Raw genomic sequence first — 19102 nt, 5'->3', positions numbered from 1 at the left:
AACACCAGAACAATAAGGGCGAAATAAAGAGCAGCTTCATTTTCATTAGGTTTTCTAAAAAAATAAATGCAGATTTTGATATAGTGCTATGTTCTTTCTCTTCAGTAAACCCGAAGCCACTGTGTCTTCTTATTAATCTTATTGTGTTACGCATCCCGCGTACTGGTGCATTACAAACCGTTGTGTCACGAATAGAAAGTGAAACTATATTTTGGGAGACTCCCTACGTACTGCAGCGTGAAGATGTAGAGATGTAGTCACGTTCTTTCATCTGCATTAAGTGCTGCGTAAATGATGTTGGATGGCGTTAGTATAGTAATCGGTCTAAAAAACTGAAGGCTTTTGAGCAAAACAGTTCTTAATGTTGTAGTTAACTTTTTTCGTTTTGGTGGCTGCTATTCTTAAATGAATTGATATATAGTATAATTTTCCGTTTTATTATTTTGGTTACAGACATTAATTATCTGGATGAATTCAAACATTATAAAGCTGTTCACAGAGAGTAAGAGACCACTGGATTCCTTGATTATTCAGCCAGTTATATAAATCTGATGGACATTATAATTGCTATAACATTTATTGTGTAGTTAAGATTTGGCCTAAACTTTTATCCCGGTTTTTCATTGAGACAGAACTTAAGAAGAGAGAAAGACAAGCATCCCAAGTGTTAGTAAAATTCACAAAAAACTGACAACTGGAAAAAAAAAAAAAATCACAAGTTTTTAAGATCACTAGAATAAAATACGTATAATATTCTTCTACTTTTAGCTGTTTAACATAATATTTCATAAGTTTAAATGATAAAAATGAAAAGTGTTTTCCACTGATAAGTCTTAAGAACATTTATATCTATATATTTGACCTTGGACCCCAAAACGCGTCATAAGGATCTTTCTTTTTTTGTTTTCCTAAATTGGGATTTATACATCATCTGAAAGCTGAATAAATAAGCTTTCGTATGGTTTGTTAGGATCGGACAATATTTGGCCGAGATACAACTATTTGAAAATCTGAGGGTGCAAAAAAAATCGCCTTTAAAGTTGTCCAAATTAAGTTCTTAGCAATGCATATTACTAATCAAAAATTCAATTTTGATATATTTACAGTAACAAATTTACAAAATATCTTCATGGAACATGGTCTTTACTTAATATCCTACTGATTTTTGGATTAAATGAAAATTTGATAATTTTGACCCATACAATATATTTTTGGCTATTTCTACAAATATACTCGTGTTACTTGAGACTTAGTCTCACGTAGCAAGACCCTCAGAAAACATTATTTTGCTTTTAGCAATTTTACAAAGTCAGGCATGTTGCAAAGAGTATAAAATAAACTATATATTCACCCTTTAAGAACAATTAAAAGTCTTAATAAGGGCCAGATGAACTATAACATTATATCATATGCAAATACAGCATGTGAACTAGGAGGGTCAAACTCTGTCAGGGAAGGATTCACACAACACACTGACAGTTCTGCTGTGTTTTCAGCACATATACTGGTGAACTTTTGAAGAAAATGTCTCACATGTCTGTTTTGTTCTGCTTGTGCTGGTGGAATCTGATTGGTAAGTTTGTTTGTTTACTTATTTTTAAGTTCAATCTGACATTTAAATGAACTTTAATCCTGTCTCTCCATTACTTTAACGTAATCTCCTTAAGAAAGTCACATGACTGCAAAAGTGGTTGCTGTTTTTGGAACCATGTTTGTTTTGGATTATTTATGTTTTTAATGCACCGAATAGACTGGAATATTTAGTATGAAAATCCACTATATTACTGCGTTTTGGATACTGTGGTTATTTAAAATGATCATTTGTGAAATTAATTATAATAACAATTCTTGTGGGAGAAGACACTGTGGCATTAAGCTATTATGAGGGATCCTCATGGTTGTTAAAGCTGCATGTGTTCTTAACATTGTTGGAGAAAGTTACTTTTAAAAGTAATCTATTATGAAATTATGTTACTATTAGTTACTTTTTATGGAAAGTAATGCATTGCTACTTTTTTGTTATTTTTGTCACCTGGGTTGGGCTTACTTATTTGTTTTTAATAACAACAACAACAACACAAGTTATATTTTGGCATCTGTGAAGACCCTTTCACACCAAGAGTGAAATGAATAAGCCTCAGGATGAAGGAAGTGCCTCTTCCTCTGCCCTTACTCCCAGTTTCTCTCAACATGGGGTCAGGAGAGCGGTCAGGCAATAAATAGTAAAAACAAAGCATCCTGTGTTACTTATTTGAAAAAAGATATTTAAGTAATGTGTTACTTTAATTACTTGAAGGAAGTGGTCTGATTATGTCTCATTTGATTCTGTCTGGCCTATTTCCATTATTTGATACACATATTTTTTAGGCTGTCTGTAGGTGTGGCTGCAATGTTTATGTCTGTGCGATGCTTATAGTTTCTCTTTAATGGTATCAGTTTATAAAGACAGTTGATCTTGTATTTTCATTATCTGCAGTACTTCTGTGTGAAATCTGTTTATTCTCCAGGTGTGTTTGGTGAGTCAGTGTCAGTGATGGAGGGAGATTCTGTCACTCTGAACACTGATCTTACCGAAATACATGAAGATGATGACATATTGTGGAAATTTGGAGCTGAGAGCTCTCTCTTAGCTGAAATCAGTAGAGAGAAACAAATCTTCTCCACATATGATGATGCTCTTGATGGGAGATTCAGAGACAGACTGAAGGTGGATAATCAAATTGGATCTCTGACCATCACAAACATCACAACTCAACACGCTGGACTCTATGAACTAGACATAATTGGTGTGAAATGGTCATCAAAAACATTCAGTGTTTCTGTCTATGGTGAGTAGAGATCATTTGCGCTGTCTTTTCCAGTTTGTGCTGTCTTGTTTTTATAGTTTGAAAAAAAAAAGTGAAATTTATCCATATTTCATTTTATTCTCTCATGTTTTGCAGCTCGTTTGCCTGTTCCTAACATTACCAGAGACTGTTCTTCATCATCATCACAGCAGAATTGTTCCTTGGTGTGTTCAGTGGTGAATATGAGTCATGTGACTCTCTCCTGGTACAAAGGAAACAGTTTATTGTCCATCATCAGTGTGTCTGATCTCAGCATCAGTCTCTCTCTACCTCTGGAGGTGGAATATCAGGATAAAAACACCTACAGCTGTGTGCTCAACAATCCCATCAGCAACCAGACTCAACATCTGGACATCAGCAAACTCTGTAACACATGTTCAGGTACGGCAGAAGTGATATTAATATTCATTCAGCTGGTCTCAATACTCAATGACTCAATAACTTACATCAAAGATTGTTACTTTAAAATAAGATCGAACATTAAATATTCCACATACCTTTGGAAAGCCAACGTTTAGTTGATCCTGATAAGCGCTCATCATCACAGTTGTAAACACGAAAGCTTTCTTCTTCCATTAGGGGGTTTGGCATCATGGCATCTTGTTTACAGGTGGAACGTTAAAAAATGCGACACTCACATCTCCCGGAATCACTTTTCATTTTAAGATATTATATTCGTTATAAAGTACTGATTCAAATGAATAATCAGTAATTAATTATTACTCTCCGCGCCCCTCTCCTCGCGCATCACACAATGAAGTGCTTCTTTAATATTATATAACTATATTTATATCATTCAAATCCATTAAAGGATTGTTAGGCTGCATTAATTAGGTAATCTGGAACCAGTACCAAGTCCCATAACACCCGATGTACTTGTTACATCATCAGTAGAATGGCATCTATGCTAATATTATTCTTTTTCATTCTTATTCTGAGGCCACCATAACCACCCAGATCCAAACAGTTTCCGGATCAGATTGTCAATGCAGCTACCAGGATCCAGTCTCAGTGTTTCCCACAGGATTTTGTGAGACTTGTGACGTCACATATTAATTAGCATATTTATGACGTCATTGCGTCAAGTTTGCGTTCAGACGAGTTTTGGCACTTCAGATCTGTTCTGCTCTATGAACTGTCACATACTGTAATACAACTGAATGCCCAGTAAAGCTGTTCACATTATATTTTCTGTTGTCATACATAAAACAAGTATAAATAGTAAACACGACCAATTAATACTGCATGTTAACCAGGAATCACTCTCACTATACTCCTTAAATCCTGATGTATAATCGCGACATTGACTGATAAAATCAGCATACATCTAACTTACACTAAAAAGCGACTATATGCGGTGGTTTTGGCTAGATTACTGTTTTGTCTCAATCAGCGCACTGCCTGTAACAAACTATGAGCATATTAACAGACGAATCATGTTCATATTTAAAATTCCGTACAGTCATTAAGCAACAGGTGCTTGGAAACGCTGTTTTGTACTCATCTATTGCCGCTTACTACACAGAAGAGCCGAGAGAGTTGACACTACGTCAGACCTCGTGCTTGCGGGGCACTACTGATGACATCTTCCAACTGAATGAAAGCTAAGGTTTTTTCAAAAAAGTCACTAGGTTTGCCAGTATGTACCTTTTATTGAAAAAAAGCTGCTAAAAGGGTCTGAATGTTATAGCTAAATATAGTGCTAAAGTCGCACTCGTGTGTGTGTGAGATGCGGAAGCTGATGGCAGTGGGTGGTGGGTATTTGCAGAGGCGTAGCAATAGGGCAGGCAAGGCAGGCAATTGCCTGGGGCCCCACATTTTGAGGGGGCCCCCGACAGCTGACCATTTGAACAATCGGAAATGGCATTATTAATAATATACACGTAACATGGAGCAATATATCTGCATCCCCCCTTGGGGGCTCCCTCTTGCGTTACACTGGCTGTGCTTGCTTTTTCCTCGTGATGCGTCGGCCGCCGTTTTCAAACTGGCACAGCACTTACTCATGCATTTAGTAATGAGTTTAGTAATGCCATTTACTAGGCTATTTTAAAAATGAAAAGGACTTGTCCATCTGGCAGCCAAAAGCGGAAAAAAAGCAAGAAGAGGAGGAAAAGAGGAAACATGACAGTGGTAAGTTAAGTGATGGAGATAAGATTGACTTAATGATAATTATATGACAAACAAAGGTTTTTGTTGTTAATTCCAGCTTATTTTCGTTGAATTATTTGCTAGATTAATTACTAGTCTAATTACTAATAGGGTTACTGGGAAACAGGTTAGCTAGGGTTGCACTTAGCAGCAGCATGTATTATATAGCATTTAGCAGGTATTAATATAGGCTGCAATAGAATAGGTGGTACCGGGAAAGACACGCACATCACCACTTGGCACGTTTCGGTACTGTGCCGTGCTGCCAGTGGGGAGCTCACGAAACAATATAAATATCATTACATTTACTTAGTTGACATTATTTATTTAGCTCTTCTACATTAAATTAGTTGAGTTAACATAATTAGTTGTCAACTAACAATGCACTAATAGTTAATAAACGTTCAATTAAATTAAAAAGATTAAATTAAAATGCTAATCATATATTTCTGCATGCAGGAGCATTACTTAAGTTCCTGTCACCACCACCACCTCAGGCAGATTCCCCAGACCCTCCTCCTGACAGTGAAAATGGTAAGTTCAGTGTCAGATATAGTGTTACTTACTATATCAATAAATTTACTTACATTATCCAACTCTTCTATTAAATTAGTTAACATAGCTATTTGATAAACTAATAATAAATAATAAATTAAGATGCTAACCATATATATCTATAAGTAGGAACACTGCTTAAATCCCTATCACCACTGCCTCAGATATAAATATATATCTAAGTAACAAATATATATTTACAAAATAATGTTTTAGAAGGGCCTCATCTATTAATTTTGCCTGGGGCCCCCACTTCATCTTGGTTCGCCTCTGGGTATTTGTGGCGGTCGATTTGGATATTGTGGTGGGCCGCCACAAATAAATCAACGTATGGGAAACATTGAGTCTGTATCCAGATTAGATGGTGGATCAGCACCTAGAGATGACCTCTACAGCCCTGAATGTGAGTGGAGACCAGGACAACTAGATGCACTCCAGAGACCAATGCCCTCCGAAGACCTCGTCACCTAGACGGCCATTGGGACAAGACCACGGGAACCAGATGAGGCCTCTGCGCAATCGTACTTTGTTTCAGCCTAAAATTAAACTGCTGATTACGTCTGGCCATAATGCAAAGCTGCTTTGACACAATTTGCATTGTAAAAAGCGCTATATAAATAATGGTGACTTGACTTGACCCTTCTAGAGCTCCCAAATTGAGAAGGTGAGCAGGGTCCTAATCCACTCTCTTAGAGTGTATAATGAGCACTCTGGCCTGTTTTGGCACTCAAAGCAGCTATTTGTATGCTTTGGAGGCCACTCTAAAGGGCTGCCAGTTATGAAGCAGACACTATCTCCCTTGATAGTCGATGCGATAGCCCTGGCTTACGACTCAGCAGGCTTGCAATATCCTATAAATATGGAGTGAGGGCCCACTCCACCAGAGGAATGGCCTCCTCTTGGGCATGGTCCAGAGGGATTTCTATTGGTGATATCTGTGTGGCCGCCAGCTGGTTGTCACTGTCCTCCTTCAGCAGGTTTTAAAACTTGGACAGCCCTACCTTGCAAGCACGGATTTTGTCTGCTTAAATTCACCTAATCTCAGATTTTTTAATGTATTCCTCAGCCTAAGTGGCTTGGGTCTATTTGCTAGCTCATGCTTACATGAGCTTGCATAGAGGCTTCATTCTGCACTTGCTTATAGCACGGCACTCTTGGATACATTCCCAACAGTGTGTTAATGCAATGGGAGAGACCGTTCGTAAGGGAACTCTCTGGCTACTATCATAACCTCGGTTTCCTGAGAGAAGGGAAGGCGCTCAGAGCCGACTTATATAGCAGCCGGCTCCACCCATTTTAGAGAGCTGAATGCAATTTGATTGTGCAGCTACATGAACGTGAACAAATTAGGCTTTGGTACCAGAGTAAACAGGAGTTTCCCCAAAGGGTGTTAATGCAACAAAAGAGACCGTTCGAAAGGGAACTGTGGTTACACAAGTAACCGGAGTGTTACACTATAAAAAGTAACTAATTGCATTAATTACTTTTTATAGAAAATAATGCATTACATTGCTTTTGCATTACTTTTGTCACCTGGGCTGGGATTACATATTTGTTTCAATAACAAAAAACCCAAAAGTTATATTTTTGGCCTTTTCACACCAAGAGTGAAATTAATAAGCCTTATAAACGCTCACTCTACACACTGAACAGGTAATAAAATTGTTGTGAATTTATCCATATTTCAGTTTATTCTCTCATGTTTTGCAGCTCATCTGCCTGTTCCTAACATTACCAGAGACTGTTCTTCACCATCATCATCATCATCATTCTCACAGCAGAATTGTTCATTGTTGTGTTCAGTGGTGAATGTGGGTCATGTGACTCTCTCCTGGTACAAAGGAAACAGTTTATTGTCCAGCATCAGTGTGTCTGATCTCAGCATCAGTCTCTCTCTACCTCTGGAGGTGGAATATCAGGATAAAAACACCTACAGCTGTGTGCTCAACAATCCCATTGGCAACCAGACAATACATCTGGACATCAATGAACTCTGTCACACATGTTCAGGTACAGCAGTAGTGATATTAACATTTATTCATTGAGTTTATCTCTGTCTATTGTTGTAGCTCAGACTCAATGACTTACAGTATATGAATGTCTCTTTTAGGGTGCTTTCACACTTTTGTTCCACACCTGGGTTCGATTGACGTCAGAGTTCATTGTTACTAAGCAGCGGGGTAAACATCTGCTGGCTTGATGACACAATCAAACTGTGGTTCGGACCCAAATAGAATAATATGAGCGCAGTCCAGCAGGGGCAGGGGGAGAGGGGAACAATCAAACTCTGGTTCGGACCAGGCAATCAAACCAAGTGTGAAAGCATCCTTACTCTCCTTTACACCCTGCGGCGAGCACACCCGGGTTCATTTGACATCATTTTACGCAACATTTTGTCACTTGGGCTGGGCTTGCTTATTTGTTTTTAATAGCAAAAAAAGCCAAAAGGTATATTTTTGGCAACTGTAAACACCCTTTCACACCAAGAGTGAAATGAATAAGCCTCAGGATGAAGGAAGTGCCTCTTCCTCTGCACTGACTCCCAATTTCTCTCAACACGGGGACAGGAGAGCTATCAGTCAATAAATAATAAAAACAAAGTATCCTGTGTCACTTATTTGAAAAAGTAACTCATATATTTTGCTGTAAATTTAAAGTTAACGTGTTCTTTACACTTGAAGAACATGATCTGATTAGGTCTCATAAGATTAAGTAACAAGGCCTGGTTATCTGTCCTTTTTCATAAATTATGCTGCTATATTACTCCATTACTTGACAATATAAATATATTTTCAGGCAATCTAAGTGCTGCTGCGATGTTTTTTTCTTTCTTCTTTTTGCTTGATATTAATAGTTTCTCTTTAATTGTAGCAGTTTATAAAGACAGTTAATCTTGTAGTCAAAAAACAGTTATGGAATATGTGTTAATTCTTAATTAAAGTGGTCTATCTTTGTAATTATTCTAATCTGAGTAAAATCTGTTTATTCTCCAGGTGTGTTTAGTGAGTCAGTGTCAGTGATGGAGGGAAATTCTGCCACTCTGAACACTGATGTTACTGAAATACGTGACAATGATGACATAATGTGGAAATTTGGAGCTGAAAACTCTCTGATAGCTCAAATCAACAGAGATAACCAAATCTTCTCCACATATGATGATGTTCCTGATGGGAGATTCAGAGACAGACTGAAGCTGGACAATCAAACTGGATCTCTGACCATCACAAACACCACAACTCAACACGCTGGACTCTATAAACTAGACATAATTGGTGTAAAACCAAAAACATTCAGTGTTTCTGTCTATGGTGAGTAGAGATTATTTGTGCTGTCTTGTTTTATTGTTCATTCAAAACACTGAACTGAAAATACAATCATTGCGTAAATTTATAAATATTTCAGGTTAATCTTTCATGTTTTGCAGCTCATCTGCCTGTTCCTAACATTACCAGAGACTGTTCTTCATCATCATCATCACAGCAGAATTGTTCATTGTTGTGTTCAGTGGTGAATGTGAGTGATGTGACTCTCTCCTGGTACAAAGGAAACAGTTTATTGTCCAGCATCAGTGTGTCTGATCTCAGCATCAGTCTCTCTCTACCTCTGGAGGTGGAATATCAGGATAAAAACACCTACAGCTGTGTGCTCAACAATCCCATCAGCAACCAGACGAGACATCTGGACATCAGCCAGCTCTGTCAACCATGTGCCGGTATGGGAGTGGTGATATTGGCATTTATTCATTGAGCTGATCTCAATAACTTACATCAATGTCTCTCTTTTACTTTCCTCTTCATCCTCCAGACTCAGATACTCTGACAGTGTTGATATCTGTTGCTGTATCTCTGTTGATTGTTGCTGGATTTGGAATCTTCTGCTTCTGCTGGAAATGTAGAAAAACTGATGAGCAAGGCAAGTGTTACTGACTGATTTGAATCAAATTTTAATCAAATTTGAATCAAATTCACTCTGCTAGTAGTGAGTTAAATGTAATAATCACACACATAATTATGTTAATGAACGGTTTTTGAATTGTGGCATTACACATAATTGTGTTTATTAATGATTCAACTTTGAAAGCCCTAAAATAACACATTGTAAAGAACAATCTAGTTGAGTTTTGTCCATTATTCATGCATCTATTTGAGTAATAATCCATTACTGTTGTTCAAACAGTTCAGATTTGTGAAGATGAGGTGACTCATAAGCCAGCGCTCTACCAAAGAAATGCACGTGCATTGGTAAGAAAATGTATTTCTAAATATGTTGTGTGTCTCTGTATCATTTCAGCAGTGGGTCAGATGTAGATTAGTGTGCCCTTGTGTTTTCGTCTGTATAATGATCCATCATATAGTAACATAAAGGAGTAATAGATACTTTCTTTCTTCAATGTAGTTCCGGAAGAAGCCATTTCACTCTTAAATGTGTATCGCTGGTATACAAGACCTCTGAGTAAGTTATTGTTATTTTGATTTTATTTTTATTGTGTCTTTAAGAGTCTAAAGGTAAATAAAATGAGTCAGATTAAGTCATTTTCATATTTTGAACTGGAATTAATTTGTAAAGCTACACTAGAATATTAGGATAACTGAATAAAATATTCTGAAGGTGTTGCAGACAGCAAGAAAAAACATTTAATTGTTTAAAATAAATGACAATAAACTTTTAAAGGAAGAAAGAAACTGAATCAAACTATTCTATGGCATACATTCATTGATATTTTATTGGCCATATTTCTGTTATGTAGGCTGGGCATTTTTATTTTCCTATTTATCTTTATTTTTCATATTTATTATTAGGCTACTACATTTCAGTATTTATTTATCCCCCCCCCCCCCAAAACCACTGATGTAGATGTTATTTATTTAAAATATTTTGTCTCATGTTATACTTTTTTTTCCAGAAAGTTGAAGAGGAGGATCAAGTAGTAAAGTATGTGCCTGTTAGCAAGAGAAGATGATCAAACTTCAATATTTTTTAATATAGCAATTTTTAATAGGAAATTCCTGTGACTAACTTAGAGTTTGAGTCTGTTGTATCGATATTAAGATTTATATTCACGGTAATATGCATGTTTATATATATTCATGACCTTTCATGCCTTGATACCAGAGCAAGTTTCAGTACTTGTTTCTATAATTAGCAGTGCTAGTAGAAGAGCTATTCTTGTCTATATCACATCCTATTTTTGATAAAGATCCCTTTTCTTTGTCTGACTATGCCTGAGAATCGTTTTAAGAATAAATTCAATGTTTGATTCACTGTTGTAATATTAATGGTATCATGCAAATGTGCAGTGGTTAATAACTGATAAAGTTTTCATCAGTTTTGGGGAGCAGCTAACTAAAAGGAGAAATGCTAGTAAAACTTTACATTTATTTATTATTAGTTTTTTTTCAGTAGCATAACAGTGCTGATGTCCAAAGGCAAAACAGGAAACAAATACACCACAATTCAGTAGAAACACTGTTCTCAACATCATTTTTAAGTCATTTTACAGTTCTTACTGTGTTTTGCGTTTGTTGGCGTGTAGCGCAACTTCTGAGCAATAAATGTCACATGAACTCCTTTCAGCCTCCAGGGGAAAACACAAGTCCATATTAAGAGCATACAAAAAAATCAGTCACCTAAGAAAGATCTACAAAAGGGCTGCCCACTGCTCTGGGTGTGTGTTCACTACTATGTGTGTGCACTTGGATGGGTTACATGCAGAGCACTAATTCTGAGTACGGGTCAAGCCACAGGTCACTTTCACTTTCACTTTCAGATCATCTTCAAACCATGCTGGAAAAAATGCTATTAAAAGACTTTAACAGACCAAACTGTTCTCATAAAGCAAAACAACAAATCTAATGAAAACTATGCCAAAACGGACACAAGGCTAAGATTCTACAATGCTTTAGCGTATTCAGACCAAATTTGGCCTGTTTTATACCAATCATGGCCTGAGGATATATGAACAGTGTCACCTAGTGGTCAAGAAATATAATAATAGACATTTTTGCTTAAAATTTCTGAACAGTTTGGCTAAAAATCATAAGATTGTTCTCTTTCACTATGGGGCAGTCATGGCCTAATGGTTAGAGTCTCAGGTTAGGCAGGAATTGTCGTGGGGGGAGTGAATGACCAGCGCTCTCTTCCACTGAGGTGCCCTTGAGCAAGGCACCGGACCCCCAACTGCTCCCCGGGCGCCGCAGCACTGTGTGTGTGTGTGTTCACTGCTGTGTGTGTGCACTTGGATAGGTTAAATGCAGAGTACTAACCATACTTGGCCACTCGTCACTTCACTTTCAGTCTTTAGGTAAATTTTTGTAGGTCGGTCATTTTGTGCATCAGCCGTTTTGAAAATCATCAACAAATGTCTTTTGAGTAACCAAAAACAGCTCCTTAGCTCTTACATATAATTATGTGGAGGGAGATTTATGACCAATAATTTTCACAGTAAGCAGGGCTTCAGTAGAAACTTAGCTAGTTAGAATTATGAATTATTGCATGTTTGGAGAGGATGCAGTGTCTCACCTGAAGATTAAGTATTTACTGTAACTTCGAACAACTGTGTTTCTTGATATTCTTCTACTTTCAGCCACTTAACACAGTCAGGCAACTACCTTACAAAAAGTATATAATTGATAAATATATAGAATATTTTCACCCATTAAAAGCAGTTCAAATACAAGGGCTGGATACCGTATGCAAAAACAGTGTGTAAACTAGGAGGGCCAAACTCTGTCACATCAGGTTGTGTTTTTAGCTGAGGTTTTATTAGTTCAGACTCTGCACCACTGAAGAAAATGATTCACATGTTTGTTTTGTTCTGTTTGGGCTGGTGGAGTCTGATTGGCAAGTTATAAAAAACATTTTTTCTCTGAGCTGCTACTGCTGCTGTACCTACCAAATAAATCATTACTATGAGATCTACTTACATTGAATGCCTGTCCTTTTTCGGAATTTAATACTGAAATTTTCAGGGCTGGAAAGTTCGAAAAAAAAAAAAAAAAAAAAAAAAAAGCAATGGAAATTTCCACAGTGAATGTAGATGTCTCTGTTTGTGCTCTGCATGGCGACTCAGAAAGCCAAAAAACCTTCCACTGAGTTGCTTTTCAAATATCAGGCCATTTTTGTTTTTCTTCTTTTTTTTAAATATAAAATCTATTTCAAAAGAATCCCATGTTTTAAAAATGTTCAATCCAGTCATCATAAATATCTACAAAAGTCATGGAAAGTCATTAGTCCAAATGTGCAGCAGCCCCGAGAGCATGAGAGATAAAACAGTACCTCATTTACTAAGCACTGAAAATATTCAGCACACCGAAACTATGTAAATTTACACATTGATTATGCCCCAGAGCAGATGACTTTAATGCAAATAACAGTATATATCCCTGTTCATTTTGTGTCTCTGCTGCTGTTGCTGTACATGTAACTGATTAAAACTGCAGCTGATTTCAGGATTTGTAAACCAACAGGAGCCTTAATCTGTGACAAAACCCATTCATATTCATCAGGTGTGTTTGGTGAGTCAGTGTCAGTGATGGAGGGAGATTCTGTCACTTTAAAAACTAATGTTAGTGAACTACATGAAGACGACGACATAACGTGGACATTTGGAGCTGAAAAGACTCTCATAGTTAAAATCAGCACTGAGAAACAAATATTTTCAACATATGATGGTCCTGATGGGAGATTCAGAGACAGACTGAAGCTGGACAAACAAACTGGATCTCTGACCATCACAAACATCACAACTCAACACGCTGGACTCTTTAAACTAGACGAAACTGTCATAAAAAAACATTCAGTGTTTCTGTCTATGGTGAGTAGAGATCATTTTCTTCAGTGATCTAAATCAGGCAGTTAAATGACAAAAACAGAGTATTTCCCCTATTAAGAATAGTTGAAGTCTTAATAAGGCCCGGATGAACTATAACATCATATTCAAATGTAGTTTGTGAACTAGGAGAGTCAAACTCTGTTGTGGGAGGATTCATATAAAGTGATATTTAGTGGATATTCTTATTAGATCAGACACTGAACCCTTGAAGAAAATGTTTCACATGTTTGTTTTGCTCTGTTTGTGCTGGTCATATCACAATGATATGAACAGCTAGTTAGCTTGATTACATGTCAAAAGTTGAATCCTTTGATTGATATTTATAACTTTCTACATTGATCTTCAGTTGTATTATATCGATCTAACTGATAAATGGCGCCATCTGGTGGAATCTATCTATGTGTCTGCATCAGGCCATTAACTACTGTAGTTGGCATGTCTGTTTTTTGTGGATTAGTGGATCAAATTAACAAAGTATAAATCCTTTTGTTTAAATGTGCTCACATGAATAGCCTTTATATTGTTCTATTGTGCTTGTTTTATAATTATTCTGAGAATCGACATGATCTTCTTTCCTCATGAATTGCTCCACAACTTGTAACATTCTAAATCAACATTTTGAGGCGATTAATGCTATATTAAGGCAATTATTATACAGCATTTTATGCGTGTTCTCCGAGCCTGTCAATCAACATTAGCGTGGCACCCACAGGATAACGCAAGGACATATCTGCCAAAATTGTATCTGCATGTGTTCAGAGATTAGAATATAAAATGATTTTCATATACACTGTAAAAAAAAATAAAAAAAAGTTGTTTCAGCTTAAAATAATTTGTTAGCCCGCTGACTTTAAATTTTTAGTTTAGTTAGGGTTAGGGTTAGGGCTATCTATCTATCAAATGCAGTTTCTCCTCATGTTCAAAACTATTCATAGCAGCAGGACAGGAAGAGACTCTTCACCTGTAAACTAAACACATGCACTAAATGTCTTTCCTACAAGCTGTTTGTCCAAAAGATCAAACCGCAGCAGGTTTCAGTTTGACTCAGATGATGAACGCCTGGTACTGTGAGATCATACACACTTCTAAATACTTCTCCCCATCTGCTAGATCTGAGTCCTGAAGAAATATACACAGCCATTTTAAGTCACAAGTGGTATAGGCTCTGTTTTACCATGACGTAGTTTTGATATTAACTAACGTTCATGTGTGAGCATTTGCATTAGGAGGGTCAAACTCAGTCGTCGGAGGATTCACATTAGTTCTGTTGTGCTTTCATTGATAGTCTTATTAGATCAGAATTCACTGAGCAGCTGAAAATGTTTCACATTTTGTTGTGTTTGTACTGTTGGCATCTGATCGGTAAGTTATAAACATATTTCTGTCATTTATTCACGTCTCAGAGTAATGAGATCCTGCTGTGGTTCAGTTTTTATTTTTGTCATCTACTGTGTTCAGATCTGTCTTTGTTTTCTCAGTGATGACAAATGCAAATCATACACGTCGTGGAAATTTAATAACAAATGTATTTATGATGTCCATATATTTAAACTTGCACTTTCAAACTGTAATTCATCATTTACTTGTGTATACAATGTTAAAGCACATAACAGATCAAATTATTGATTGACTTATGTATATCTGTTCATATTTGTTTCATTTTGTTACATATCTCTGCTGCTGTTCAAGGTTACAAACTGATTTCAGGCTTTCTAAACCAACAAGAGCATTAATCTGTGAAATCTGTTTGTTCATCAGGTGTGTTTGGTGAGTCTGTGTCAGTGATGGAGGGAGATTCTGTTACTTTAAAAACTGATGTTACTGAAGTACAACAAGCTTCCGATATTCTGTGGGAATTTGGAGCTGAAAAGTCTCTTATAGCTAAAATGAAAAAACAACAGCAAATCTTCTCCACATATGATGGTCCTGATGGGAGATTCAGAGACAGACTGAAGCTGGACAATCAAACTGGATCTCTGACCATCACAAACATCACAACTCAACATGCTGGACTCTATAAACTAGAGATAACTGGACTGAAACTGACATCACAAACATTCAGTGTTTCTGTCTATGGTGAGTATGGTACATATTCTTGTTTTGGGACACTGGCTTTACATTTTAACTCTTTGATGCACAAGCTATGCAATCCCCTTCTAATGCACAAAATGGGTCTAAAATAACTATTAATTTTCTGTTATTTCATACTTCGCTCGGCATTTTTTATTATATCTTTTGAAATCAGTTTATTTGAGATTTAAATATTCCCTGAATTCCATGATCCATGAATCATGACTATATATATATATATATTTTCTACAACAAGTTTACACACATGGGTCATAAATCATTATTTAGACTAGCACATTTAACACTTGAAATGTTTATTTGCCAATTTGTCACACGTAACATACAGATATCACTGATAACCGATAATACTGAAATTGAACTGTCTGTAGTGAGTTGTAGGTAATGTGACTGAATAACAGAAAAAGTAGTGAGGCTGTAGGCCTGGGATGGTCAGTATCAGTTCTAGAGAGCCACAGTCCTGCAGAGTTTTGCTCTAAGCCTAATAAAACCCCCATCTGTCTAGATTTCTAGTAACCCTTACGCTTAGACCTTGATTAGCTTGTTCAGATGAGTTTGATTAGGGTTGGAACTGAACTCGTCAAGACTGTCTCTCTTCAGGACCGATGTTGGTGTAGGCAGTGAGGGTGGTAACTGTTGAATATAAGATGTTACAATATTCAAAGTTTTTAGCAAATTTGGTGCATCTGATTAAAACACTGGAAGAAACACCAGTCCTTTGTTCCCTTTTATTCCTTTGAAGAAGCAGAAGTCTTTAGCGATTCACATGACATGATGTTCATAAATTCACATGGAGCAGATTCACAGATGTTGAGAGAAGAACAGTATTAACAGGATTAACAGGATGGACAGGATGGTCTTATGTCACTACAAACAATACAAAAGAAATAAACTCATACAACCAAATCATCAATAAACATCAACAATGCACTCAGTACAAATAACCATTAAATATCAGTGCAATTCATATAAACAAATTTAAATGATAAAATTGGAAAACAAACATACTTGACGCATGCTAAGGAAAGTACTCAAAGGACATGGTTGGGTGCCCACACCTCACCAGTGCAAAAGGAACCAGGAAGGAAGGAAGTGAGGTCTATTTATAGACCAACCAGGGCAATATGGGTAATGTAGGGTCTGAGTTTCCTCTTCAGAGAACTCATCAGACAAGTCTTCAGTGACATCACAGAGTCTTCTTCATCTAGGAGAGCTGGATTTACAACCACAACTCCAGACTGACCCTGTAGCACATAGTCTAGGTCATCAGCATCAGATATTTCAGACTAATTGAATCAGGACTAATTGCCTCATCTTCCTCATCATGTTCTTTTTGTAGCATTTTTACAACCATTTCAGCCATTAATCTAGAATGGTTGAGATCGGCCATACTAAAACTCTGGATAAAGAAAATCAAAAGCACAGGAATATATAGTTGCACATCAAACAGTTCAAGTATATACTCGATGGCAGCCATATTGCACCAGAATGCCCACCACACACCAGCTAAGAAACCTTGTATGTGCAAAACTGTATAAGTATAAAACTGTATAAAACTGCATAAAGGGCGACCAAGAACATTAATTTATGACAAAACAAAAAAATAAAAAATAAATAAAAATCAGGAAATATGAGATACAAGTTTTTCACCTGACAGCGACGGTATATACATTTATATAATATTGTTCTTATTCAACTTTTATTTTGTTGGCCTAGCTAACTTATATTGGACATGCTTATCTTTCTCAGTAATAATTGGATTTCAAGGTTTGTTTGTTTATTTCCTTCTTAACGCCATCCCAGCATCTATGGCTATATTCATGGCGAGAACCAGTTAATCCATACACAAGTCGATCCACACACAAGTCTTGTCTTTACACACACGTCCGGGGACAATTTAGCGTCTTCAGTAACCTAACTTGAATGTCTTTGGGCTGTAGGAGGAAACCGGAGTACCCGGGGAGAACATGCAAACTCCTCAAGGTCAAGGTAACCTTAGCCTAACATTCAAATATTATGTCCAGTTATCTTTCACAATAATACCTGGAATAATGAATGATAAAATGCATTTCATTCAAAGACTGAGCAAAGAAACACTCATCCATGACTGAAATAACACAGGAAATGAATATGGGTCATTTTAGATACATGTTGTGCATTAGAGGGGTAGTGACACAAAATATCATTTTTATTAAAAAAGTAAAGGAAAAATAAAAATAAGATTTGCGATGGTCAAAAACAAGTTCATTGAGGAATTCCTGGAATACTGAATGATGAAATACATTTTTTGCTAAGATATAGAAAACAAAATTAACTAATTCAGGGCCCTTTAGACCTATGTTGTGTATCAAAAGGTTAAAATTATTTAAGTTTCCAGTAAGTGAGATGACAAACACACTCTCTCATTATACTAAGCATTTACTTGGTGCATTAAACCAAGCATTTTTTATTAGTATTCCTTTTGCGTATTAATTTTTATTCTCTCATGTTTTCAGCTCGTCTGCCTGTTCCTGTCATCAGCAGTAACTCTTCACAATGTTCTTCATCATCATCATCATCACAGCAGAATTGTTCATTGTTGTGTTCAGTGGTGAATGTGGGTCATGTGACTCTCTCCTGGTACAAAGGAAACAGTTTATTGTCCAGCATCAGTGTGTCTGATCTCAGCATCAGTCTCTCTCTACCTCTGGAGGTGGAATATCAGGATAAAAACACCTACAGCTGTGTGCTCAACAATCCCATCAGCAACCAGACTCAACATCTGGACATCAGTCAACTCTGTCACACATACATGATATTAGAGCTGATATTAGTGTTTATTGACTGAGCTGATCTCAGTTTGATGTGTTTATTCCTCAGATTCTGTTCACTGTTGTGGTTCTACTGAAGCTGTGATCCGATTGGTTCTCTCTGCTCTGGTGGGCGTGGCTACTGTCATTCTTCTGGTTTATGACATCAGCTCCAGAAGAGCTGAACAAGATCAAGCACATATTCACACATCAGGTACCTCACTGATGATATCATTTCTCATAAACCTATTTAGTTTATCATTTATTAATCTTCATTTATTTGTAATGGGTTTTGTATATTCACATTCTGGTATATATGTTTTTTTAGGTGGCACATTTCCACTCTAGAAGATGATTTGAGAGAAAACAATGCATTCTCTCTGTAACACTTAAAAGTAATTGTGAGTGTTTATTATGATAGATACTGATGATTACCAAATATTTAATTGCTTATGCTAGATTAGTTGATATAACATACTTTCCTTTTTATAGTTTTTTTTTTTTTTGAACAAATCTTTCATATTTGAATGGAGCCTTTCAAAGTCACCTCACATCACATTTAAATGTAGTGTAGTATTGTTAATATTATTGTATATAGCAGAAGTCTCTAATACTGAAGCTCTTTTACTGGGTGAATAAGAATACAATAAAACCTACATTTCACTGCTGGTTATACCCTGTATAATTGTGTATGTGACAAATACAAATCTTGAAATCTTAAAACATAAGCACTCTCTCCTTGCATTTTTAGGGTCAGAATTTTCAGAAATCAAACGTATTGTTAATATTTTCTCAGATAAGACACACAGATTTCTCTTTACTACTGCTGTTCATTAGTAATC

At 36.5% G+C, this 19102-nt stretch overlaps 2 protein-coding genes across 2 annotated transcripts in view; both read left to right on the top strand.

Moving 5' to 3' along the window:
* The window catches only part of LOC306874604 (SLAM family member 9-like), a gene marked incomplete at both ends in the record, with an annotated part of 110173 nt that overhangs the window by 66214 nt on the left and 24857 nt on the right, over window positions 1-19102 (top strand). Inside the window, one exon of the mRNA XM_079424752.1 lies at window positions 15142-15459. Within this exon, the coding sequence (XP_079280878.1) occupies window positions 15142-15459 (318 nt within the window). The remainder of the gene's footprint in view (window positions 1-15141; window positions 15460-19102) is intronic.
* LOC306874895 (uncharacterized protein) lies at window positions 1462-10812 on the top strand. The gene is made up of 11 exons (XM_079425213.1): window positions 1462-1573; window positions 2508-2828; window positions 2943-3227; window positions 5457-5531; window positions 7263-7562; window positions 8546-8860; window positions 8977-9264; window positions 9357-9459; window positions 9729-9793; window positions 9948-10004; window positions 10456-10812. The coding sequence occupies exons 1-9, from the start codon at window positions 1525-1527 to the stop codon at window positions 9739-9741; spliced, it is 1749 nt and encodes a 582-aa protein (XP_079281339.1). The 5' UTR covers window positions 1462-1524; the 3' UTR covers window positions 9742-9793; window positions 9948-10004; window positions 10456-10812.

This window comes from Barbus barbus, assembly GCF_936440315.1.
Source record: "Barbus barbus genome assembly, chromosome: 9".
Classification (NCBI taxonomy): domain Eukaryota; kingdom Metazoa; phylum Chordata; class Actinopteri; order Cypriniformes; family Cyprinidae; genus Barbus; species Barbus barbus.
The sequence above is the reverse complement of the archived record's forward strand: the minus strand, read 5'-3'. Positions and strand labels throughout refer to the sequence as shown.

Bases quoted from the DNA above. Each gene is read 5' to 3' on its own strand.
- LOC306874895 (XM_079425213.1), top strand. From the start codon at position 1,525: ATGTCTCACATGTCTGTTTTGTTCTGCTTGTGCTGGTGGAATCTGATT. The intron at 2,829-2,942 runs GTGAGTAGAGAT...CATGTTTTGCAG, and splicing joins ATTCAGTGTTTCTGTCTATG to CTCGTTTGCCTGTTCCTAAC. The intron at 8,861-8,976 runs GTGAGTAGAGAT...CATGTTTTGCAG, and splicing joins ATTCAGTGTTTCTGTCTATG to CTCATCTGCCTGTTCCTAAC.